The sequence below is a fragment of the Lethenteron reissneri genome, chromosome 35, assembly GCF_015708825.2.
Source record: "Lethenteron reissneri isolate LAM-NWPU_2019-01 chromosome 35, ASM1570882v1, whole genome shotgun sequence".
Taxonomy (NCBI): domain Eukaryota; kingdom Metazoa; phylum Chordata; class Hyperoartia; order Petromyzontiformes; family Petromyzontidae; genus Lethenteron; species Lethenteron reissneri.
The window spans coordinates 3,230,493-3,257,655 of NC_083813.1; the positions used below are offsets into that span (position 1 = coordinate 3,230,493).

The window sequence follows — 27,163 nt, forward strand, 5'->3', positions numbered from 1 at the left end:
CATGCGGTTACATTAAAACTCATAGCAAAGCAATAGTGAGAGAAAAAAAATCGGAATAAGCGACGGTAAAAACAGGAGGAGAAAAAAATCAATGGTTGAATTGAATATCAACCCTGAACCGTGATAATTCATCAATTTGACAAGAGGGTGAGAATCATTAGACCAATAGTTGTTAACATCGATTCTATTGTTGATATAATCTTCCTGCTAAATCTGCACACATACAAAAATGTGGCATTTGAATGTGTAAATGAATACATGATACAAATGGTTACACATTGACGAGTTGTTAACATCGATTCTATTGTTGATATAATCTTCCTGCTAAATCTGCACACATACAAAAATGTGGCATTTGAATGTGTGAATAAATACATGATACAAATGGTTACACATTGATGAGAACATTATTCTACATGCGGAAATGAGCATAACTAATATCTCTCGCACGCACACACAGCACATCACATACCTTCCAAACAATGAAGCATGCATTGAGCAAAGCGGAGGGAAACGGAGCTTGAATTTTGATGCGGAGCTAATTTGTAGGTGTGTAGTGTTCTACATCAAAATACCCGTGACGGCTAACCACGACTGTTAACCACCATCACGTTACAACGCACTTAATCCATCCCAGATTATTGATTTAATGTAATCGTGCAAGATTATTTTGCAGCGCATTGAAGACAAGTTCAATAAACGTTACGTAAACATTTTTACAAGTAGAACGTTTTTATTTCATTAAGGTTTGAGTGAAAAAATTACAGGATCATCTCGGTCAAATGTTTTTATTATACAACTTAAATAACGAGGCACACCACAGAATTCTTGCAGCCAAACTGACAACGTTGCAATTTAACATCTACAAAGAAATGATTACCCCCAGTTGATACAGCAGCCTCGTGTGACCATTTTACATTTTTTTTAGCAAACCACAGCTCGGGTGTAGTGATTTTTTTTGTTCGTGGATTTTAGACTGTCGATAAGACTCGTCATGCCCCTAATGCCGCAATTGTGTCTAGAGCTGTTAAGGATAAGGGCTCATCCTCGAAGCTGTGCAGCCCGCATGAAATCGGAACTGGCAGAGCCTGAAGGCTGCCGAGTTGATAGCGCGTTTCACATTGTGCTGACCCGAGCCTAATGGGGGGGGGGGCTGCATCACTTCTGCAGGAACACCGATGATATATCTACAGAAGCTAAACGAGCATAAAAAAAACCTTTGCTATTCAGCACAAAGTGGCCTTGCTTTGTGTTGATTTTTCATAATCGCCAGAGGTTGTTCTTTTCAACCGACAGCAGTCACTTGGAACGACATCGTCAACCGCCACGTGTGTGTGTGTAACAGCGAGTCTGCATGTGTGTGGGGGGGGGCGTAGCGCAGCGGTTGGCCGTGAGCGGGAGTTCGATTTCCGCTCACGGCCAACGCCCGCGACGATTATCTGAACCTCTCCTAGGTCGACTGAGCCTCAAATGAGAACCCGGTGCGGTGTGTAAACATTGCCATTAGGGAGACAAAGGTGGCTCGGGCTTGGCGTTGGCCAGCCACCCCCTCGTGTAACTTGCCGGCCGTCATAGGTGCTCGCGAACAGCACTTGCCCCAACAGTCTGCTCAGACTACACGGGAGATATTTGTGTCCGTGTCTGTGCGTGAGATCACACCCGAGTGTGGAATGAGCAATGGGGGGTCTCAAACACCCCCAAGTTCTCCCAGAACCTACATTACAAGTCTTAGCGTAGGCAATTTTTTTTATTGTGAAAGTCATTCTGAACTCGGGCCACAGACCCAGAGACCACGTGTGTCTGTGTAAATGTACATATGTGTGAGCATTTCAACGTGGGAAGAGGTTATTCATGTTAGCGTACTGTGCTATTAAATCAGCAACCCAAGTTGAACATCAGCCATGGCAAACATCAGTGGCGAGTAGAATATGTTGCTGTCTTGGACCTCCGCTTAGGTCTACTCAACTTTAAAATTATGACATGTTGTGTGTAAACATCGGCAATGGGGAGACAAAGGCAGCCAGGCGTGGTCCTCGCTACACCGCCCTATTACGTGCTAGGCTGGTTAAAATAGGCGATTACCAACAGCACTCGCACCAACAGTCCGTATGGCTCTTTGTGGGATCTGCATTCTCGTGTTGGGGCGGGGGAAGGTGAAGATCCGTGGCTGTTTCAGGCTGGCACGGGAACGTGGTACTGCATGGGAGGCAGACGAGGGAGCAAGGCATCTTGAACCCGGGCTTACGTCGCGGACCCGTCCTCGCCACGGATCGCTTTGTACTTGTTCATCTCTTCGGGGAAGACGCGGCTGAGCTCGGCGATCAGCTGGCTCCGGAATTTCTGAAAAAGACACGCGGTGCAGGGCGACGCGCCGCCGTCAGCGAGTGCAGCTTTCGCTCACCGTACCACACCTCGCCGTCACACTCTTAGGGGACAGCTGCCAATAGGGGGTCCCCCCCCCCCCCCGCCCATAGGCCAAGCACTGCATTCTAGACCAGGGGTCGTCAGCCTGCGGCTCCTGAGCCGCATGCGGTGGCTCTTTGGCTTCCTCCATTCGGCTCTTTGGTTGCCCCCTTGCGGGCAGCCAATTAAAAAAAAAGTTTAAATCCTAAAAATAATTTTACGTAAAGATGATTGATTAAATATGGCAGGGAATAGTTCACTATGGGGTGTCTTGGTGACGACAAAATCTACAGTCAAACTGTGTTGTTAAAGAATAACTAAGAGGGGGGAAAAAACTAAATAGCTGCAGGTTATTCCATCACCTATTTTGTTTACTTAAGCCAGAATGTGTGATCTGCTGTATACCTACTGCTGTGTTTGTGTATGTATACAAGTGGCTCTGTGAGTGATGTGGCTCTCCAACTAGTTTGGTCAAAGACTAAAACAATGAAAGTATCTTCTTCTTCTTTCAAAGATTGCAGACCCCTGCTCGAGACATTGGTTACATAATGAGTGGAATTGTTGTTGCAAGTTGTTGGTGTTCTTCCAGGAAACATTGCTATTTTAAGCATACGGCCAGGTAGGACTGTGAACACTAAAAGTGAAAAGTGAAGAAAAGGTGAAATGGAGGTTGGGTGAAGTGGCAACGGTGGTGTTAGGGTCAGGGATAGGGCCATGTGACAAGGTCTGGTTTGCCAATGTGCTTCATCTCCCAAGCAGCCCAACTCCCTCCCTCTCCTATCACCAACTGTTCACCACCTTTGGTGTTTACAGCGCTGTGGGTACAGAGCTCAGCCACGAAGAGGTGGCTGAAAATTCATATACCAGAATCTGAAACTTTATTTAGATTGGAAGAATCCGATGAGCTATGAAGCTCTATTTTACAAATGGAGCAGGGGACAGCAAACCCACTGCATCAAATGAAAAATAAATAGGCTTTACCCTTTCCAGCAATAATAGAGGTGCTGTTAAGATGTTCAAACACGAAATATAGACTTATTGCCAGGAAGCAAGTCTGCATGAACCACACATGCTTGTGGTAAAAACATACAAACGTGCTCTGACAATATCCGCATTGCCTTTGAAACTGATCCTATAGACATTTTTGACATTTTATACATTTACCATACAAGTTATATTAAAACTAGGACATTTTAATCACATTTTGCATTCAACATACTTCCTGTTTAATGTTTCAGTTGATGTAGGGTAAGATAAACACAAGGGGGTGGGTGTCGTATTATGAACCGTGAACCAAATCCTCGTTTTCCATTTTTGTGTGTGTGTATGAAACTTGGTACCCAGAGAAAATCTCCACATGAAGAGATTGCACTCACGATTCCATCCATCTTGAGTCAGACACCTAGTTGCTGCTCTTGCTGCTTCCCATAGCGGCTACTCCACACAGCTCCGCACATGGGGGCATCTCCCACGTCGTGTCCTCAACTTGACCCACGATCCCACCTCCACAAGCACCGGATTAACAGGGATGCATCTCGATCGTGCGATATGTATTACAGAGTTAACGACACTCCGCCGTGGTGGTGGAACAGTATCACCATAATCATCTGCAGCATTCATCATCGCCCAAGGTTTAGAGATTAGGGATTTGGGGAGCCTGGAGCCCACATCAAACGTTAACATGTTAATGATTAGAGACAGGGCGAGTTTAACTCTTGCCCATACACAGTATGCGTGGCAAGCACACACATATACGGTGGATAAGGGCAATAGCAATGATTTGCGTTAATCGACCTGAAGCCCAGCTTCCTCTGGGGGAGGGGGGGGGGCATGGTGAGGCCTCCAGGCAGTATTGTTTTTATATTCTCCTGCTAGCCTCGCCCATAATTGCTACAATCACGACGATTGTCCCTTTTAACTCCCATGGCTTTGTGAAACGAATTACTGGACTGTGATTAAGCAGAGGACAGTCAGTGTTTGGGCGGAGTGCAGATGAGAGCTGTGGCATGAAATTACTGACATAGGCGGACTTCAAACCCATGGCCAACTGTGTGGTGGAAACAGAGAGGATTTTTTAATCTATTTTTTAAATCAATTTTTTTTACCAGGTAAGGCCCACTCAGCTAAATAGCTCTGTCGGAAGCGACATGGCAACAAATGATGGCACCAACGAAGTGGCTTATCACGTGGAAAATAATAGCAGCCAAATACTCTTAAACGTATGTTTCTGAATGGAGGGAAAAACCGGAGGACCCGGACAAAAAGCAACACGACCACAGGGAGATCATGCAAACTCCAAATATACAGGCATCAGTGTCGGGATAAAACCCACGACCTCCTGTATACCAGAAGAGGTAGTGAATATCTCGTCACCACGGTGACTCTCATCAGATTGTTCGCATTAACACCGCTGTGATCTGACCCATTCCAATGTCAAAGGCTAGCATGGCGTCAGACACTTAGCACACCGATCCATTTTCCGTACAGTTTGAGCATTAAAAAAAATTAGTCGCAGCTTGCCATCACGTCCCACCCTCTGTCAGGAATATTTCCTTTTTTCGGTGCTGCTGAAGAGTCGACACTCAGCCTCTACGGTCCGCTCCCACAGACCCTGGGGTTTGACTCAAGAGCTCAATAAAATAATTAAAGACGCGCATTCCACATCCATTATATTAACAGCAGGCGTGTCATAATGCATCGATTCATTGATTAAAACCGATCCTCATGCTCGCGATATACGAGTTGAACCACGTGGCGAGAACAAGATTATATTCGATTTATGCAAATTGTATGCTAATGTCACACGTAGACAAATGGCATGGACAAAATTGTACAAGACAGAAAAAAATGTAATTCTGATTCACATCACGACCTTGAATCATGGAATTCAATCGCAGGGGAAGGGCGACTCATACGTCCATTATAATTATCTGGGTGGAAGCCCACTGCAATGTTATATATTTACTAAGATATACTAAGGTGGGTTCTAATACAGAACACTATGAGCACGAGTGATGACAGTGATTTCTACAAGAAACTTCAAAAGCACAGCAAGACGTTACAAATACAGTACGATGCATTTGGTAAGGGTGACCCCCGCCCATTGTGTGGAAAAGTCACAACAACAAGACCCCAAAAATTACCAAATGTCAATCACTGCATCTTGTCAACCAAGTGAGATTCCAATCAGAGCCATAATCTCTTTTTAAAGGATATTCAGTGCAGAACATTAATAACGACGGTCATATATAATAGGGATGACAACGCCTCTTTGTAAAAAAAAATGGGATATGTGTTAATTGATTAAATACTAGACATTGATTAGATTATGCAAGGTCATATCACCATGCCTTACAGCCGACAGTCCACCGAGACTTATCTCAATATATTGTCACCTGTTTATATATAGTTAATTGCATGATTATTTAATCCCATGAGAGTTGGTGAAATGAGTTCACTTGAGGACGCTGCACCAGTTGGCCGAGAAGCCAACAAGAGCTATGCTGCTGATAGCCGACACAACATACACCAGCCCCTGCCAGGGGAACATACAAAGTTCCTCCACTGACTACAGACTGCGAATGAAGTTGACAATTACCCAGCACTTAAGAGACCCAGAAACAGTCGGGCATGATGGGGCAATCTTCAAGGTGGGTGGCAGCAGGAGCGCAGCAAGGTATCTGTAGAGGCTGTGCACTACCATTATGACAATCCCCTGCTTACGCCACTTTCCCAAGCCAGGGGCAGGCATGGATAAACGCTGGTGGCAAGGGATGGGGCATTTTGCCCAAATTTAATCACGCGCACTCGTCGAGCGTGTCGCTCAACAGCGCATTCATCCTCCAGCCGTCCCAACCCTCGCACCGCGCTCATTCCGCCAAGCAGCCAGGCCTCCTCATCAACATTCAGGTAGTCATGCTCGAGCGGTACAGCCGAACAACAGAGTTCAACAAACACGCTACGTTTGGATGAGTCAACCTCTGACCAGGATTTGAAGTCACAATCTTTTGATCGCAGATCAAGCGCTCTTACACCAGCAACATCCATTTGGACCAAAGTAGAGTATTGGACTGCGTGAAATATAAACACACACGCAAATATATGCAAAAGACAAATCTCCCGATATAGCCATAGAAAACTTTTGAGGCAAGTGCTGTTAGCGAGAACATATTAAGACCGACACTACGCCCGGCTGCCATTGTCTCCTTAGTGGGGATGTTTACACACCGCACCAGGTAATCATGAGGCCGAGTCGACCTAGGGGAGGCCCAGGACCAGTTCAGATAATCGTTGCTGGTGTTAGCCGTCAGCGGGAATCGAACTCGTGTCGCCAGGTTCGTAGCGCAGCGTGCTAACCACTACACTACCGCTCCCCCACTCATCATGAGCTAACAGCAAACATTCTACATTCTCTGTAGGCCAATCACTATTTAATTCCCACAGAAGCACTGAATGACAGACTGAATCTAGCCTCGACTACGACTGAACCCACGACTGTTACGTAAATGCTATAATGAACGCACCACTCAGCCTCTGATTACGCGGGATTAATAAGAACATTTATTTCAGGAAATGTTGCTCTGGACTCGACAAAGAAATGTTACATTGTTCCCCAATACCAAGGCACAAGTCATTTTTACGTGTTTCACTGGGCCAAAACCTTTGCTTGCTGCATCAAGCTGTAGAAATCCAAAAAAAACCACGAGGAATTATTTAATAGGTAATTCACTGGCTTGGAAGGAGCCAAACGCTAACTTGGAAACAATAAGGTTTGAGTGAAATTGCTTATGACCTTGCGAATAAATTACACGCGCCCACGTGCGCGCAGAGCACACAACATTGATTATTCCACGGGAGATTACGCCTTGCGGTGCCCCGTCTCTGCCGCTTTTCTATTCCAGCCCACGGAGGTGACCGACCATGGGCCTGAATTTGGTGCGAAATGCCCTATTTTCAGAAAGGGGAGAGTGCAATTAGAGAGGATGGTGCAGAAACCATCACACTGGCCGCAAATGAAAACTGCTTTCGCTTCGACTGCAAATAAATCCTCAGCATATCCGTCTCAATTGAGAAACAAGTCCCATGTGCTCATGCCTCCATTGGTGGAAGCCAGGTCGGTGGAAATGATTTGGCATTATTGCAGCAGGCGCCAGCTTCTCCACGGGATGACGAACACTTTACCCGCTAGAAGGTGTCGCTTATTTTACCAACCTCGGGAGGAGGGATGATATAGTCCGTACTCGACCACAAGCCAAAAATGTAACCGTCGAACCTTCCGATTGGGAGTCGATCGCTGACCAGAGCCACGCGGTCGATCATTATCACTACCTGGGGATTAAACTTTTTGGAGTTTGGTGGCTTAACAAATCGACGTGAGCATCAATGCCATGAGTCACTCTTCAACCTTGGGAGTTATTTTATATTATTGACAAATAGGGGTCAAACGTTTTATTTCCACGCTTGGGTTTCAAGACACGAGTCATACACAGTTCCATTATTTATTATCAGGCTTTCATCACCGAACCACACAATTGATTGCATTGTGGACATTAAACACCCATTTAACATAATTCTCAACAGTAGGCCATTATGTGTGCGTCATAACACAAATCCCCAATAGGAAAAATGACGCACACCAACATGAATATGTAAAAAACACATACAAAGCTAGTGAACCTTGCAAAAAAAATGGAAATGATGAAATAAAGGTTAAAGTATCAAGGGAGCATTGGGTGGCGCTCATTCTCATTGGTGGAACCTGAGCTAGTGGTAAAAATTCCACATTAATTTGGCAGGGGGGGCCGAGTCTTTGAAAAGCACAACTACTGTTGACTTCCCACTAATTGGTACTAATTTTTCGTGACCCTAGAAAGGATGACACGGCTGGGCCACACGAGGTTGGAGAGACAGATGAACGAAAGCAAATTTGTGAGAGTGGAAGGAGAGGAGGGGAAACGTGTCGTCCTGCAGCGGGGGCAGCTGCACGCAGCCCGAATGAGTGCCAGCCAAGCGTGGGATTGGCGCCCGCTAGAGAGTGGATGCAATATTAAGGAGCGAAATGAGGACGTGAGGATCTGTCGATTCATTGATTAAGATCGATCGTGATGCTCACAATGCGCGTAGGAAAGATTAAAGATTTTTGCTAATTTATACGCAAAGTACACGATGTTATATCTAAGCCAAGGACATAGCCAAAACTGTGCAAACAAAAGGGAAAAATGGAATCAATACAAATTAGACAAACTATTTGGTACTTGAATCTAATTGTGGCCAAAAAAATCATCAAAACGCTAGGGGGGGGGTGTGAATCATACCATGCCTATAACAGTTTCTGAGAATGACTGACACTCATGTGAGCAGAGACAAAGCAGTGCTAGATAGACATTGAGAAAGCGGATGTAGCAATTTAAAGTGGTTGGTGCCCCAGTGAAATCCTGGATTAGATTACCGCATCAACCTCAGTCTTCAAGATCTTCCTTGATTTCAACTCCACTACCTCTCGCCTCTCATCACTTTCCATCTCCCCTCCCTGTTACCTTCGCTCCAGCAACCAACACCCTCTCTGAAGACCTCCATTCAACCTCTGCTTGGTGGAAGTTGCTCCTCCTCTTCTGCTACGTCTGTGGTCCTAAACCTCCTCTGGCTGTCCGAACGATTCACTCTTTCTACTCAATTAAATCCAAGCGGGTGACTTTCCTCTTCTCCCAAGTCTGTAAATGATAATTTCGTCGCTCTGCCTGTAGTATTTGACCCTTGCCTCACTCTCCCATCAAAATTTCCCTTTAAAGATTCCTCTTACCCAAGATATAAATATGCACAGCTACTGATTTCTTCTAACAGGGATTCATCACGTTCAGATGCTAAAGAAATGAAAAATGGCATTGGTGCAGTCGAGACAGCCCAGATTAGCTGAGACAATCCAGATTATAATACTATATGCCACCTGTTTTACTCAGAGCCGAAGTTAAAGATCCCTGTGACATCATTCGCAAGAGAAGGACATTGCGTATGGGCGTCAAGATTCCAAAAATGTTATAATTACCCGCAAATTATTCAAACGAGATGATACACGGAGGAAAATCATCACCTGCTACTGGCAGACTTAATTCCATAGGACATTCTTGCAAACGAGACCATCCTGGTCTCTGGAGTTCTCACCTGGTTCAGTAAAATAAACTGTACTTGAGCTAACAGGTACTTGGTTCGCTCCGTACAGTCAAGGCAGTTCACCAAGTCTGTATGTATGTTGAACTTCTTTCGCACCGTGAGTAGCCAACCGCGCTAATCGTCTGTGCGACCAGTATGACCGGGGCGGTCAGAGAGGTTAGCGTGGTCTGGTGCGTTGTGTTGGTTTCGCACAATGTGTCTTTCGGTTCCTTCAGTTCCTCTTACCTGGCATTCTTTTTAATTCCCATACTCCTCCTCTCTCACCTTTACCCCTTTTTGAGAGACTTTTTGTTTGGGTTGTTTGGCTGTCCCCCAACATAAATGTCATGTTTCTGTAGGAGACATAGTGGTCTCGATAGATTTTAACTGGTTAAATAAAGCTCGCCAACACGTGCGATATTCTCCCTTAGAGGAATGTTTTAGCTCTGCTGCGTGCCCTGACCTTCATGGCGTCGATCTTGCCCTTGACCTGCTCATTCTTCGCGAGTGCACGCTCCAGGCATTCTTTGGTGTAGAGCTGGGGGTTCTTCCCCTGGTCGATGTATCTGTGGCAAAGGTCAAAGAAATTCTGCTCCAGCGCCCGCCAACGCAGTGCGACTCATGTTCGCGTCAAAAGTAAAAACGTGTCCCTGCTCAATGGAGCAAAGGGGCGGGAGCTCTCGTCTCCATTGGCAGCCCCGATTCAGTTGTGCAAATTCCACATTCCCATGGCAGGTACATTTTTCAATAGGATGACCAATGCTAACCTTCCGCAAAGACGAATTTATTTAATCGATTCTCGAATGATTGTACAAATCCTGGTGACACTAGCTGTTACGGCACTAAATGCAATATAGATTTCAATTTCAATATATTTTTTCGAAGTTTCTCTTTAACGGAGTTACGTTTTTTCATTATAATATCAATGTTCGCTCGAACGAAAGGCTTATTTTAATTATTCATAGTCTGCCTGCTCAAGCAAGAGTAGTATAGTGTTCATCTTTTATTAGCAGTCTTGAGCCACCAGTGTAAATTCCATAAACCCATGACATGGACTGGTCTATCCATAGGAAGACCACTGTTGACAGCCCACAAAGTGGGATCAAAATGATAAACTACAGGATGATTTGATTGCCGAGTCAACCTCCAATAAGGAGTTAAAATTGCAATATTCAGATTTTCTTTAGCCAAGTGATAGATTTATCAACTCAATCTGTTCAAACTAAACTTGATCGAGACGGTAGAGATCATCGCTTCAAGGTAAGCTGCGCTACTGGGTATTTTACACATTTAACCAACATGAATTGAGCATCAGACTTAAACTGTGTGATAACACGAGCATCAATTTGCTCCACATTGTGTTTGGACGGTAGAAATAACCGACGCATGCTTAGCCAAGGAGTGGTCATGTCATTCTCAGGTTCTGCGGGGGGGAGGGGCGGTAAGGTTCACTGCTGAACGATAGGATACTGATTATGATTTACTTTTGAAACAAAAACACTATGTTTTAAATTAAGTATGTTGTGCATTTTTTAACAGTAGTTCCAAGTGAGAGTGCAGATACAATATACATCTCTAATTCAGACATGCTCTGTGAGTTGTCTTTAAAACAAGTACTGACAGCATTTATCAATATGACTCATGGCTTTCAAGGTAACATGGCATTTTACACCCCGAAAATACATTTTATTCCCAGTGTCAAAACTGGACGTGATATTACTCAAAACTGTGTGTGTAGCGCCAGCAGATTACGGCGAGTGTGGGCAGACACAATGCAATTTCCGTGCGAGTGCATCACGAGCGGCGAGGAGAACCAACGTACTCAAAGACTTCCAACGGTACGTGCACATCGTGAAGAGACTGCCGGCACTTCTCGATCTCTTGCAACCCGCCGATCATTGTGTTCCTGCAGATGAAAGAAAAAAAAACACCCACCAGGCGCATTCCAATTTCAATTGGCAGCCCCAGGTCCTGGAGCCACAGGCACGGCATCCCTCCCGCTCAAGCGGTGAGCACAAGTCTCCATTGGGAGTCCCTGAAGGCAGCGACGGGAATTCCACATTTCTATAATGGGGACCTGTCTATCCACAGGGCAAACGCTTTTGTCGAGTGCCCAAATACCGTGGTTCTCTCGTTTTATTAACTGCGGACGTATTCTGGGCTGATACACTCCCAAAACAGGATTTAAACTTGAAACCTCTCGCTGATTTAATACATTTAAACTAAGCTATGAATAAACCATCGTACAGACAAACCCAACGATGTCTTAATTTATTTGCATTCGCGCCCAAAAAGTGATCGAAAACTTTTTTCATCTTTATCGGAGTAAGCGATTCAAATTCAGGAGCCCAGCAATACTGTCTGTATCAGACATTACACCCACAAAGCCACAACATTACTGATCAGGTGGCGCTGTGGTAACAGCAAATGGAAAACAGTCTGAAGGTTCCACGTTCAAACGTTGGCCAGTGGTTGTGACTCACAAAACCACCACCACCATTTACATGTTTCCTTGGGGGGGGGGGGGGTCATGCAGCCAGCTATGGCTACAGGGTTTGGTGGTACGTGTTGTTTATGTCGTTTATTGTGAAATTCGGTCACAGTTCCGATGATCACTGTTATATTGCTTATGGCATTATTTTGGTGATTTCGAACACGTTATTTGGTTTGGCCATGTTTGTTTGTTGTAGTACGGAGTTAGAACGATGGCTTTAATCGAAGTTGTCTTGTGGTTGTTGTTTGACTTGCATCCCACTGGGATTTTTGCACAGCGTTGGTGTACGGTGCTTTTTTTATGGAAGACTTTGCAGTTTTTTCCTGGATTTTTCTGTTTGCGCATAGTCACTTTAAGATGTTTTCTTGTTCATGTTTTTGTTTGTTGCGGTTGCACCCGATTCAAGAGCCGAATGGCTCACAGGGCTATACCAAATAAATGAAAACTGAAACTGAACTAAAAATTACGCAAACTGTGGCAATTCAAGGGTGGCTTTCTTATGTTGCGGCTTACAGCCATCCATGGGAATGTGTAATTTCCACTCATGACCTCGCTCAAGGCCACAAACAACGATCAACAACAGTCCCACACTCATTTAAACAGGTCTCTTAACGTCAACTAGCCGCATCCAGTTATACCAGCAAGAAGATTTTTTTCCTTTAAAAAAATCTATCCAAAATTAAACCAAATTTTTCTTCTGCATCTTGAACATTTAAGAGGCTTCCATTTGCATCCACATCTATCCCACGTCAGGTTGGCCAATGGATTTATTGTTCATGAAGCCGAGACTATCAATCACTCAATTAACTGCATCAGATGCACTTGACATTATGCAGCAGGCCAAGTACACTTTCAACTACTTCGGACTGGAGAATTATTTCACTACACGTACAAGTTACATTTGCATCAGACTGTGCAAACGATCTGCAAGAAAAGCTGTTAAGGGTATCGGAAAGCGCTTTTAGACGATCCCACCGAGCATGCCACACTTTGTGGGTGACGTACAAAGCAAAGCATCTGCATGGGCAATTAATAGCAACAAACCCTGGAACGGCACAGAAATATAATTACAGTAAACAGAAATCTGACCTTGAATTTAATACATAGGCTTTCATCGTAGCAAATTGCTAAATGTTGTGGATTGCTCTCGAACATAACGGTGAGCTGAAGCAATAAAAACTGGCACATTTGTTCACGTGACAACGGTATCTATTTGGCTGTTTCAGGTGGAGGAGGGTATATGGCACAGTGGCATTTTACTCATGCAACCATTAAACATCATCAAGAGCTCCCACATCAGCAAACTGTACACAAGCTAGGAGGAATATCAATCCTTATACAGACAAACTTCTTCATTCGTGGATTTTTTTCTTTAGCAAAACGCGATTATTCGCGAATTTACATTTGTATTCCAGTTTCAATTTCGCGCCGTTCTCCCTCCACTATTCGCAATGCGACCGCTTCAACTGCTCACAATTCAGCGACATCGCATCGTGGGCGAGAGGTCCTGGCCTTGCACAGTACACCAGTGGGTTGGTGGCCTTGGGGCTGCCATCGAAAATGCTGAAACCGTTGCCTTTTGTGCCACTTTTCGCCTTATTTGTGGTGGGTTTTTTTTCCCATTGTGGGGGTCTAAGCGTCAGGAATTGAGAGCAAGAGTAAAAAAGGCAGAAACAAAAGGTAATGAGTTTAGCTAAAAAAAGTAGAGTTGTTGGATATACTTGCTATCGTGGTGAACGAGTCGAAAGTCAGCTGACAGTCAGCTACGTAAAGAAAAACGAGAAGGCAATCAAGGAAAGTGTAGCAACAAGTGCACTGATGACCACACAAGTAGCATCATCACAGCCCCATTATCATCATCACATCGAAGGTAAACAAAGCGTTCAAATTTAGAGTAAAATGTATTGACGTGTTTGTATTGTGTGTTGTCTGTTGTATTATTGTACAATTTAATTCAGCATATGGATGTTGTTCATGTGTCCAATACAGGATTAATGTTACGAAACGTTTTCATTATATCCCATAAGTTCAGTCGGACAAAGGAAACCTAAATCGCCTTTTCCCCATATGAACATCGGGTCAACATTCATGATTTCATTAACAGAGATTACCCTGTTTAGAAATTGGCCCACCGACAATGGAAGGTAGAATTTCCATCGCCGACTGCTAATGTAGATCAGCATCTCCCAGTGCTCTTTTTAGCGGGGTTCACATTTTTTACTTAAAAACATTTCACCAATTGAACTGACTTTGAAATGTGTTTAACACAAGTACTGTGTGCTCCCTGTGAATCCTGTCATCATCATTTTTTTTAAAATCACAGTTACTAAGTAAAGGCCCTAAGGCCCGCAAATTAGGAAATGGGGAACGAGGGAAGCTAGCGTAAAGATTGGAAGTGCAATGTAACAAATGTCTTGAATCGAGTTAAATTTATAAGAATAGATTTTGATTTAAAGCTTTCGTCACTGCAGGGATTCGTCTTCTTGGTTCTTTCGGTAAAGTCACGTAGAAGGGAAATAATAAAAATAAAACATAATAAAATACAATTCTCACGACGTTTCGGCCACAACGCAAGCAGCCGTCCTCAGGTGAAGAACAGGGCTGTTGGAAAGACAGCATCCGAATGAACACCACGAAGCTTGGCAGCGTATATTTAAGCTGGGTTAGAGGAGGAGAGCGCCTTGACAAAAAAATTTACATAAGATGCATTTAGCATATTTATGGAAAGGAAGATATGGGATTAGTCACTACTTGTGGAATGTGTAGGTGGTGGGGGGGGTCTCAAAGTCATATTATGCTCGTGTATTATGTAGGATTAGCAGTCATAAAGGGAGGAAGTAGGATTAGCAGTAATAAAGGGAGGGAAATTTTAATAGTAAGGAGCTGCAGCAGCCAAACCATAAGAATAGGTTTTGTCCTTTCAAGCAATAACACAGGAGGTCCAAAATAAATAAAAATTTGGTTCGATCGCGTAAGTATGAATGTGTCGTAACCCGCCTCCACCCGACACAGCCAACCAGTAAGAATTGTTACGTAAACAAAACATCCCAATAAGTTACTACTTCAGCCCACCGGTGTGTTGGAGAGTAAATCCAACACAAAAACTTTATTATGAATAATACTGATCGCGAAAGCCCACGGATCAAACACAGGAGGTGTTAAGATATTAAAATACCGAATAGATACCTTTTGCAAGGCATCAAGTCTGCATTAAGCACACATACTTGCGGCAAAACATGCAAACAATCATCTTCTGATAATGCATGGTCATTGTCTTGGTTCTTTCGGTAAAGTCACGTAGAAGGGAAATAATAAAATAATGAAAATAAACCATAATTAAATAATTTGTGTTTTACCGAAAGAACCAAGAAGATGAATCCCTGCAGTCACGAAAGCTTTACATCGAAATACATGCATTGTCTTTGAAACTGATTGGCCAACACCAGACAGCCCTCTTAATGGCCTTGTCTCACCAATGTCAGCACCAGAGACCGCCAAAAGATAGAACAGTACAAAGGCAATGCACGCATCAAAGCATCAAACCTCGGTTTAACAATGGTGAAATAGGCTACATAACTGAGAGAGACTGGAGGAAAGGAGTTCCAGACAGTTTGTAGGCACGATCTCACAGCCCTTGCCTTCACAGTCTAGAAGTCTAATTACAGATATTTGTAGGCATCACTCATGACTTGACTGCCAACCATTGAACTCGTCACATTGGAACACTCTCTCACCAAGTGTCAAAACGGAGATTACACCAAGCACATCAAAGCTCTGCGACGACTTAGCACCATGGCCCGAGTAGTACAACTCTCAGCCAAACTCAATAATGCCTGCAATACTATTCCTACAATTACACAGCTGTAAACAAAAGAGAGTTATATTAGATTGAACGTGGTGACGACGACGACGACGTTTGGCCATTTGCCTCACAATCATCACACTGCAAGGGTTACAAAACTCGAAGCCAGAGCGCAGCTCAGCCAGGCCATGAACACAATGTGGCTCCCGAAATTTCCTCGCGAGGAAAAACACTTAAAAGGTTGACGCTTACAAGAGGTTCCTAGTAAAGGCGTACCAACACTCCTTGCCCCTACTGCTGCATGACGCACGACATTAATGACGCTCATTGATGTGGCCGGCTATCAAGTGCAATAGCCCGGTATGTAAAATGGTCCCCCTTCTCCAAGCCACCAGGCTATCATGCAGATCGTCAGACAGTCAAATATTTCGCACTGACGCAAGCACGCCAACTGCCACCCCCCCGCCGCAAGAGAATTAACAATCTGCCATGCAGCGGGTCTGTCAATAGAAAGTGCATTAGCACCACACAATATTGGCAGCAGCTGCTACTGTGCGAGCAACCTGCGGTAAAAAACTAATTATTGCTGGCAGATCCGACGACAAGCGCGTGTTGACAACGCTCGTACACACGCTCGTTAAAACATTTCCTGCAAAAACACCACCACAGACATGTAACAACTGTGCCTTCTGAAGAGCAAGATTGTATTCTCAGGGTCTTGCCGAACTACACACGGCTGGGTGGTGTTGCAGTTGGGGGGAGGTCGGCTCCCAACTGGAAGGTAGCAAGTCCAAATTTCCGACCAATGGAATATGGAACTTCTTCGACCGGTTGAGGGCTATCAAAAGATGAAAATTACCCAAGCTCAGGAGCAGGGAGATACTAACATAACGTTTCACCTTGTCCAAAATATACATGCACGTTATATTCTTCTATAGAGATGAAGAGTTTATCTTTGAATGGGATTTGAAATGGAGACCCCCAGACATGACGTGAGTTGGAAAGTGCCGTGCCATCCGGCCGCCAGTGTCTTATCACCGGATTGAATTACTAGAGCAGAATTTTTTTCCTTCTTATTGTGCAGCATCTACATGCACCCTTCCACTGCGATGACATTAATTTGTCTCAACCACCAAAATAACACATGGCGTTTTGAAACTGATGTGCGTCATTGAGATAAGTGTGCACAACTGCCTTTGCAAAGAAGGGAAAGAGACACGGGGTAATGTTGCGACATGAGGACAAGGATAACGCCCGTAGGTGCGCGATAACGTCGATGAACGGTGAAAATTCCTCCCGGCTTTTGCCAGCGTCGAGAGATATAGACACGCAAATATCACGTGACGTGTGCAGGAGCTGTCAGCTGCTACCTCCTTGAGCAGCATTTCTAAAAGAGTCAGGATTACATTGAAGTGTTCTCTGAGCAAATTACTGATTGCAGTGTATGTTTTCCACCAACAGAGGAAATAATCAACACGCATGGCTGTCATCAAAGTCAACGTTTGTTTTGTTTTAATCAGGGGGTGGCAGCCCATTCACGTTCATATCCTCTTCTGTAAGGGGTTATGGATAAATGTAGTGGGTCAATCCATAAAATTACATCAGATTTCTATGACATTTGAACTAATTTCATACTAAGTATATGTCGAACTCCTTTTGCACCGTACGTAGAAAATCGTGCTAATCAGAGGTGTGGGGGAGGCCAAATGTTTCTTAAATCCCCTGACAGTCTACCGAGGAATAAATAAAGACACGAGCAAAGTTGTTATCTCTTACAAATACCAAATTGCCTCCCTACTTAAATGTGGATATTCCACATTTACATGGATAGGCGAGTCTCTCTAAAAGATGGCCAATTTTGCTTTTACGTAAAGTGGTACGGCAATTTGAAAAAGCAAATAACTATTTCGGAAAGAGGGTGTATTTATATGAATGAAATTCAAGTTTGCCGCAGAGAAGCAAGTTGATTGCTCAGCGGGATATGAAAACTCCTTCAATTGCGAGAAAAAGTTCCAGCCACGGCGCCACAGAGCTCGATATAGAGGAAGATACAGTGAGGGAAAAAAGTATTTGATCCCCTGCTGATTTTGTATGTTTGCCCACTGACAAAGAAATGGTCAGTCTATAATTTTAATGGTAGGTTTATTTGAACAAAGAGACAGAATAACAACAACAAAATCCAGAAAAACGCATGTCAAAAATTTTATAAATTGATTTGCATTTTAATGAGGGAAATAAGTATTTTACCCCCTCTCAATCAGAAAGATTTCTGGCTCCCAGGTGTCTTTTATACAGGTAACGAGCTGAGATTAGGAGCATACTCTTAAAGGGAGTGCTCCTAATCTCAGCTTGTTACCAGTATAAATGACACCTGTTCACAGAAGAAATCAATCAATCAGATTCCAAACTCTCCACCATGGCCAAGACCAAAGAGCTCTCCAATGGTGTCAGGGACAAGATTGTAGACCTACACAAGGCTGGAATGGGCTACAAGACCATCGCCAAGCAGCTTGGTGAGAAGGTGACAATAGTTGGTGCGATTATTCGCAAATGGAAGAAACACAAAAGAACTGTCAATCTCCCTCGGCCTGGGGCTCCATGCAAGATCTCACCTCGTGGAGTTGCAATGATCATGAGAACGGTAAGGAATCAGCCCAGAACTACACGGGAGGATCTTGTAAATGATGTCAAGGCAGCTGGGACCATAGTCACCAAGAAAACAGTTGGTAACACACTACGCCGTGAAGAACTGAAATCCTGCAGCGCCCGCAAGGTCCCCCTGCTCAAGAAAGCACATATACATGCCCGTCTGAAGTTTGCCAATGAACATCTGAATGATTCAGAGGACAACTGGGTGAAAGTGTTGTGGTCAGATGAGACCAAAATGGAGCTCTTTGGCATCAACTCAACTCGCCGTGTTTGGAGGAGGAATGCTGCCTATGACCCCAAGAACACCATCCCCACCGTCAAACATGGAGGTGGAAACATTATGCTTTGGGGGTGTTTTTCTGCTAAGGAAACAGGACAACTTCACCGCATCAAAGGGATGATGGACGGGGCCATGTACCGTCAAATCTTGGGTGAGAACCTCCTTCCCTCAGCCAGGGCATTGAAAATAGGTCGTGGATGAGTATTCCAGCATGACAATGACCCAAAACACACGGCGAAGGCAACAAAGGAGTGGCTCAAGAAGAAGCACATTAAGGTCCTGGAGTGGCCTAGCCAGTCTCCAGACCTTAATCCCATAGAAAATCTGTGGAGGGAGCTGAAGGTTCGAGTTGCCAAACGTCAGCCTCGAAACATTAATGACTTGGAGAAGATCTGCAAAGAGTGGGACAAAATCCCTCCTGAGATGTGTGCAAACCTGGTGGCCAACTACAAGAAACGTCTGACCTCTGTGATTGCCAACAAGGGTTTTGCCACCAAGTACTAAGTAATGTTTTGCAGAGGGGTCAAATACTTATTATTTCCCTCATTAAAATGCAAATCAATTTATAACATTTTTGACATGCGTTTTTCTGGATTTTGTTGTTGTTATTCTGTCTCTCACTGTTCAAATAAACCTACCATTAAAATGATAGACTGATTATTTCTTTGTCAGTGGGCAAACGTACAAAATCAGCAGGGGATCAAATACTTTTTTCCCTCACTGTACTTATTCGTAATACTTTTTGTAATCGAGTTCCAGGTAATTGTCAACATTTTAACTGTACATGATGAAATGTTATGCTCAAGATTATAGCGTCATGCAGTGTTTAACATCTGATACCCCAGACACCTAGATAGTGGTAAAAATCAAACCATCAAATTTGTACAAACTGGTGCTGTGAACACGACACTGCGATCAATCAGTGCAATGTTATAACCCTTTATCAATCCACTGCTGGATGAAAGTCTCTCCAAGCCATGTTGGTCATGGGGACTGCTTGATCACATTTCACTACAGGCAAGAGCCTCATCACCAACCCCAGTGAAGAACCACCTGGCTTTTGAGCTCCCTCATGAAGAGTGGCGAACACTCAAACTCATCTAAACGTCGCACAGGAGAAGCGGGCACCTCCCGTCGACCTGTAACCTTCAGACTGTGGGAAGAGCTCCAACAATTGTGCCTTTTAACAGGCTGTAGCAGATCATTGTAGTGTAATTCTGTAACTCAGCCATTAGAATACATTATGGGAAGTGGAACAGGTAGCATTGTGTGATAGGCAGATAGAAGCAGCCATGTATGATTTACATACCAAGTGCTTATTTATATATTGTTTTATACGAGCTGTTTTAATTGAGAAGGCTTTTCGAACTTGGGTCAAGTGCACCTCTCCACATGCACCAATCTTCATCTTTTAAATGCATATAAAGCCACAATGTTGCACAAACATTATTACTGGTAACCACTAAAAAAGCTGCACTGTGGCATGGCAAGAGGGTTTTCAGAGGGCTTTTTCTAAAGGGCTCCCCCCCCTATCCAAAGCCTCTCGCCGCTCAAGTAAGTGTGGGGCGAGTGGTGGAAATTCCAGGTTACGAGGCCATGGGTAGTTGAAATAAGAAAAAAAAATCGGTCAATGCGTACGGCTAAATGTCTACCCGCATATTGTGTTTTAATTAAGGGTGCATGCAACACCTTGGCGGAGATGGCGACAAATAATGTGAAGTTAATTTCATGTTCTGCCGCAATGGGAATCGCACCTTCTGTGTCACTCACCGCTGGAAACAGCGCTTTATACGGGGCTGTGTTGCGACACGTTCGTCATCGTCACAAAGCAGTGGTGCATTTCCACAAAGGTACATTATGGCCACTGTGGATTAACATGCAGTAAGAGTCGAATTTTCTTGCAGAGAATTCACAATTCGCTTTCCCATTGTTCAACTGCAAGGTCATATTTGATTTTTTTTTTAAGTTAAAGCAGAAAGCATACTACTGGCAATAATAAAATAGCAGAGCTTTGGACAGAGCATCAATGTACATTAAGCAGAAGCGAGTCAACGATTTCACAAAGTCACCTTTGCTGGGAGGTAGACCTAGGAAGCCAGTCATGGTGCAGATTAAATACTGTATTCTACATACATAGTTGTGTGTTACTTCCATACTTTGGATTTAGGCCAGAGTAATGATAATACATGAAGATAAATTAAATTTAACACGTAAGCTTATGCAATAAATATTCTGATTCAGCATACATTTTTGGGTCAATCACCTAAGTAAAATGTGTCGTAATCACTCCTCCACCATACACAGCCAATTAATAAAGTTGTAATGTGAACAAGCGTGCCAATGTATTACTGCTTCAGCACACTGGTGTGTTGGAGAGCAATCTCACAACATGTAACAACTGGGTAGACCACGTTTCGCTGATAGCTACAGTCAGCATCCTCAGGCAGGTGACAGAATTGTAAACGTGTCTTCCAATCTTGGACCTTAAATAGGTGGTCTGATGTCAATGTGCACGCACAAAGATTACTTTCATATTGCCATATCTAACATTAGTTATTGTAAAATAAGAAAATATAATTGACACAAATACATGGACTTCTAAGTATCGCTTCCTGCCACTTACTGCACTCTTGTGGATGCACATCGATAAGAACAAACCACCTATTTACACATCACGAGGCCTCCTTTGGCAGTACCAAAATATAATAGGGTTTTTCTCCTTTTTTCTGGGGACAAAACTGAAATCTTGCAAGGGATCATGTTTATATTAACCACAACACTTGCAGTCAAAATGAAAAAAAAACAACACTGATAATTTATGCATTGTCCTTGAAACTGATTGGTCTACACCAGAGACAGCGTATCAGTGTTGTTTTTTGTTTGCATTTTGACTGCAAGTATTGTGGTTAATATAAACATGATTCCTTGCAAACGGTTTCAGTTATGTCGCGAGAAAAAAGGGAAAAACCCTATTATTACATTTTGGTACTGGCTAAAGAAGCTTCATGATGTAGATGCTTACCCCGAGCCCTCATTACTCTGATAGTGCATTGTCTTTGAACCGTGTGCCTTTTGGCGTCATCTGGTCGAACACCGTATGAGACTAGGCTCTAAGAAAAGCTGTCTCTGGTGTGGACCAATCAGTTTCAAGGACAATGCATAAATGATCAGAGTTGTTTTTGTTTGCATTTTGACTGCAAATATTGTGGTTAATGTGAACATGATTCCTTGCAAAAAGTTTCAGTTTTGTCACGAGAAAAAAGGGGAAAAACCCTATTATCACCTATTTACATTCAAGACTGGAGGACAATGACATTTTCTCATCGCAACGTTCTATGCACCACCGATTAGCACGTTTAGCTGCGTACGGTACAAAATAAGTATAATATATATACATACATGCATACGTTGTACCAAATTGTGAAATTCTGTGAGATTTCTCTCCAACCCACCGATGTGCTTAAGCAGTATTAAACTGGCACGTTTGTTCACATGACAACTTTATTAATTGACTATGCCGGGTGGAGCAAGGTTTATAACACGTTTTTTACTTACGAGATCTACCCAAAAAATTATTATTAGTCACACATTTGATTTAATCTCCGAAAGTTAAAACTCTACTATTTAGTATATTTAACTGTTTGTCAATGTATAGGTACACAATTTGAGAAGATCCAATGTTCTCTATTCAGGAAAACGAGTATTTTGAGAATTTTGATTTAAAGCTTTCGTGACTGCAGGGATTCATATTCTTGGTTCTTTCGGTAAAGTCACGTAGAAGAGAAACAATAAAATAATAAAACATATAAAACAAGAAAATAGAAAATGTATTTTCTTGCTGTGGATTTCACACCTGATGATGATTGCTTCTGTTGCAGTCGAAACGTCGTGAGAATTTTATTGTTTTATATTTTTATTATTTTATTGTTTCCCTTCTACGTGACTTTACCAAAAGAACCAAGAATATTTTGAGAATGTTAACATTACTGTACTTACACATTAACTTCGTAAAAATATCCCAATTCAGAACCTTCCTGAAAAACATCCTAACATTCAGAGATGCATTCCTATATAACATCATGATTATAGTATATATTAAACATAATACGTGCAGGTATTATTCAAATTTGATTTTAATCCGTTCCACCAGCATGAAACTGCATTCGCTTTAGAATGGAATGATGGGGTCGTTAACCACCATTGTATTATTAATAATAATTTACACTTGTAATTATAATTTTCATGTATTTGCAAGGCGCCTTGTAAGAATAAAGTTAAGGGAAGGCAAAGTGAGAAGGAGAGCTACATAGAATAAACGGGTTTAAGATGTGTTTTTAGACGAGACGTTATTATGTTGCCATAAAAGTTTACAATCTAAACAGATCGTCGAAATTAACACGTGGGAACGGTACGCTCTGTTTAAAGCGCTCCCATTGCCGAGCTAGAGATGAGGAGTCACCTTGATTCTTTCAGGAACAATTATTTATATGTTACAACAAACCCTTGTGCGTTATGGCATATTCTTGTGTATACATGATACTGTTTACATAAGTGAAAATGCTCTGTTAAACTACATAAAAACAAAACTATATTTAGATCCGTTCGCCTGTGGGCTTTCTGGTGACATGTTATTCAGCAGTATATGTTTATACAGACACTCTGGACTTGGTTTTCGTTGACTCTCAGCAGTGGCCTGTTATACAAAGCTCAGTCAACAATGTTATGAATAAGGACGATCAAATGTTGTACAAAATAATATCAGTGTTTGAAAACCGAAGGATATGAGTTGTACTGTATAGCTACATTACAGCAGTCCAGTGGCTGGTGATATTAAACAATTTTCAGATATCCCGTAACTTCATCATCGCTACCAATTATCCAGACACTATTGGATGAAGGCCTTCCAATGGGAGTCACCATACCTCATGTTCCTGCAATGCCACAATTACTCTTGAATATAAAATTTCGATTTAAAGCTTTCGTGACTGCAGGGATTCATCTTCTTGGTTCTTTCGGTAAAGTCACGTAGAAGGGAAGTAATAAAATAATAAAAATAAAACATAATAAAATAATTCTCACGACGTTCCGGCCACAACGCAAGCAGCCGTCCTCAGGTGGAGAACAGGTCCGTCAAGTAGACAGTCTGAATGGCACGCTCCAGGCTTGATATCATCACTCCATTGTCTTGATGGTCATCCTCTGTGGCCCAGTCTCATAATTTTGGTTGCTATTCTGTCACTATCCTTGTTAATCAGCAATGATGGCTTCTAGCGATATCACCTGCCAAATCCCACTCGGTATACTAAACAGTCAATATATTAACATCACAATACTGCCAAAGTGTAATGATTCACATAGAGGTCGCAGGTTTGATCTCCTGGTATGGTATTTGAAATGGTCAAGCTTATTAAATCCCGCCCACCTGTCCCACCCAGCAGTTTTACATCAATGTCAGTCGATCACCAAATACGCACGTGGCAGGGCAAAGTGTGGATACCTCCACCATTTCGAAGATGTCTGGCCAGCGTGGAAGAGAAGGCCATGATACCCTCCCCAGAGGGGCTCTCTAGCGCTCCCTCTAGTGGAGGCTCTTCCTCCAGCAAAGGCATAATCAAGCAATTGCAGGACTACATTTAACTTTATCACTGTACAGAAATTGGCGTGATATCGGTGCTTAGATAAATCAACACACCACAACTCACCACAAATGAGCAAGTGAAATATTTAGCACAATGAACATCTATTTTAGATGTACTATCTATATTTAGATATATTTTAGAGAAACGTTTAGGATTGTTATTTTCCAGTTTTGTCCATCAGATATTTCTGGATGTTCCAGACCATAAATTTACCATTACCAGTCATTCAAAGTTAACCTGCACTTTTGTTGCAGATAACCATAAAATTACTGATGCTGAAAATGTTTGCATTGAAAGTGTCAACATCTGGCAATTCCTGCATTAAATAAAGCCACAGCTGTACAAACCAGTCTGGGTATTTCCAATGCGTTGGTGAACAGAATGTCATGCTGCGAGACGGCGTAGAGTATTGACATTTCTCGTGAAGGAAAATCTGAAAACAGCTGAAATGCACAATGGTATGTGCCCTAAAGAATAATGTAGTTTGGGTATTCAGTCGGTAGAATACTAATGAGATACACGCCTATGTGCTGCTGGGGAATATCTTCAAAATAGGTTTTTTTATAGACTTCACTTTAAAATGTTCAAGAAAAGTGCAAGTTAATGCCGAAAGACTCTTGCACATAACTGTTAGGTAGACTGGTTTGTTAATGATTAACGTGGTAAGTATAAGGTTTCCTGCAAATCTCCCAGTCAAACTCGCTCTTTCTCTTCTGCTGTCCACAATATTTGAAGCACCATATGGCCGCCTGGACGGCTTAATCATCCTCTTCAGGGCCAGGCTTAAGACTTCTACTTCTGACTGACAGTCCAAATGTACGTTGCAATGCGGTTGTATTCTTCTCCCGTGTGCCTCTATCAACTTCCACAGTTTTGTGATGACGTTACAATTAAATGCTTTGTAATGTGGATATCTATTTTATAATTAAATGCTTTGTAATGTGGATATCTATTTTATAACCAACAATCCTCTACAGATGCACGTTTTTTTTATTTGTTACAATACTGTACGGTACAGCTGAATAGGCCTATTTGTGCTGAAGAGGCCATGCAGTTTCCGTGAGCTTACCAATAACATCAGGCAAGCCCAGCAGTATTTAAATGCCCGATTGCAGACGACTCAGGTTGAAATTGGTCCTATTTTCTTGGTCAAATACATTGACTATAAAGCCCTATATTCACCAATAAAAACAAACACAGAGCCAAGATTTATTCACGAGGGTTCTACATTGGAAGTTGGTCACTTCTATTAATGTCTGGCTTCATGTGGGAAGAAATCGAGAGTACTGGAAACTCCCCACAAGGTCAATACAAAGTTGCTGTGCCGCTATTCCCTAGCCATCTAGCAGTTAGATAACATTTGTCGCGAAGGCTCACATTTTGATGTACTGATACACTATATATGGAGGGACACGCATGTTTACCTTCAAAAATTGCAGTACATTGTATTCGCTTAGCCTATGACCAAATCACTCGGAATGCGCCAGATCTCGGCATATTTTGGAAGCCAAGCGGGGGCCTTCAATCTGCATGCGACTTACATAAGCGATCACCATACACGACAGACGTGACAGGTTGCGGGTCTAATTGCATGTACGTATGTTGAACTTATTTCGCACCGCATGTAACCAACCGTGCTAATAGGTGCGGGGAAAGTACAAACTAAACACAAAAAGCAATTCTAAAGAGACTCGTTTATCAGTTTAGATAATTTAAAAGTGCATCGCTCCAGTGGCTTCCTGACGGCCGCAGAAGTTCATCTGGAATCAAGAGGGCGGTCCAGCAAAGAGCGACTTGTTGCAAAGTGTACTGCAATTCTGTGCTCCTCGCCTTCAACAGCACGCACTGACGAGCATGGTTAAGCATGGTGAAGGAAACATACTCTTAGGTTTTTTCGGTAAAGTCACGTAGGTAAAATTAATATACATAATATTAGAACTAAAAGAATAAATCACGTTTCGGAGGCAACACAAGTCTCCGTCACAGCTACATTTTACAGCTAAATCCTCACTTGATACAGTCAATTCAGCTGTGACAGTCCCACATGATGACGGAGACTTGTGTTGCCTCCGAAACGTCGTGATTTATTATTTTATCTCTATTATTATTTCTATTATTTGTATTATTATTTTTAATATTATTATTTTACCTACGTGACTTTACCGAGTTTGAATCCTTGCAGTCACGAAAGCTTCAAATCTAGAATGTGTAAGGAAAGCCATCACTTCCACGGCGTAGCCGGCTGCCATGCAGCAGTTGATCGAACAGTCGTACACACACGAAAACGACGTATATTAGTCGCGTGTCTTAATCCACACGTCTGTAAATGTAACGTAGCCTATTCATAGCGTATAAATATATACATTTCGAATGAATGGCTTTAAGAATGGTTCACGGAGCATGCCCCGGGCTCGCCGGTCTGGCCTGGATAAGGTACCGCGATGTAAGAATATAAAGCGGCAGGAATCAGGCTCAGGTGAGGGGTGAAGACTAGGCCGCGCGGGGGAAAAAACAACTCACAGCTTTTGGTTCAACACAACTTGTCCGCTCGGTTGGAAATCGCTCACGATGATTCCCAGCTGCCGAATGTTCTCGATGAACTTCTCCAGGTGCTCCTCCAGGTTGTCGAATTTCTCTGCCATGTTTATGAATTGACGGGCTATTGATTGTCGAGCGGAAACGTTAGCAGGGCGGCCAGGCCAGGCGAGGCTGAGGCCCGTGCTCACGGAAGGCGTCCGATTGGCTGCTCC

The 27,163-nt window shown here is 43.0% G+C and overlaps 1 protein-coding gene across 1 annotated transcript; it reads right to left on the bottom strand.

Annotated features, from left to right (window-relative positions):
- Positions 1-772: 772 nt before the first annotated feature.
- MED10 (mediator complex subunit 10) lies at positions 773-27,153 on the bottom strand. Its single transcript, XM_061565571.1, has 4 exons — positions 26,934-27,153; positions 11,372-11,455; positions 10,013-10,115; positions 773-2,340 (listed from the first exon to the last, which is right to left on the bottom strand). Exons 1-4 carry the CDS (start codon positions 27,053-27,055, stop codon positions 2,242-2,244), a joined length of 408 nt encoding a protein of 135 aa, XP_061421555.1. The 5' UTR covers positions 27,056-27,153; the 3' UTR covers positions 773-2,241.
- Between the last annotated feature and the right edge of the window lie 10 nt (positions 27,154-27,163).

Bases quoted from the DNA above. Each gene is read 5' to 3' on its own strand.
- MED10 (XM_061565571.1), bottom strand. From the start codon at position 27,055: ATGGCAGAGAAATTCGACAACCTGGAGGAGCACCTGGAGAAGTTCATC. The intron at 11,456-26,933 runs GTGAGTTGTTTT...TTTCATCTGCAG, and splicing joins GTTGTGTTGAACCAAAAGCT to GAACACAATGATCGGCGGGT. The intron at 2,341-10,012 runs GTCAGGGCACGC...TGTCTTTTTCAG, and splicing joins GCAAGATCGACGCCATGAAG to AAATTCCGGAGCCAGCTGAT.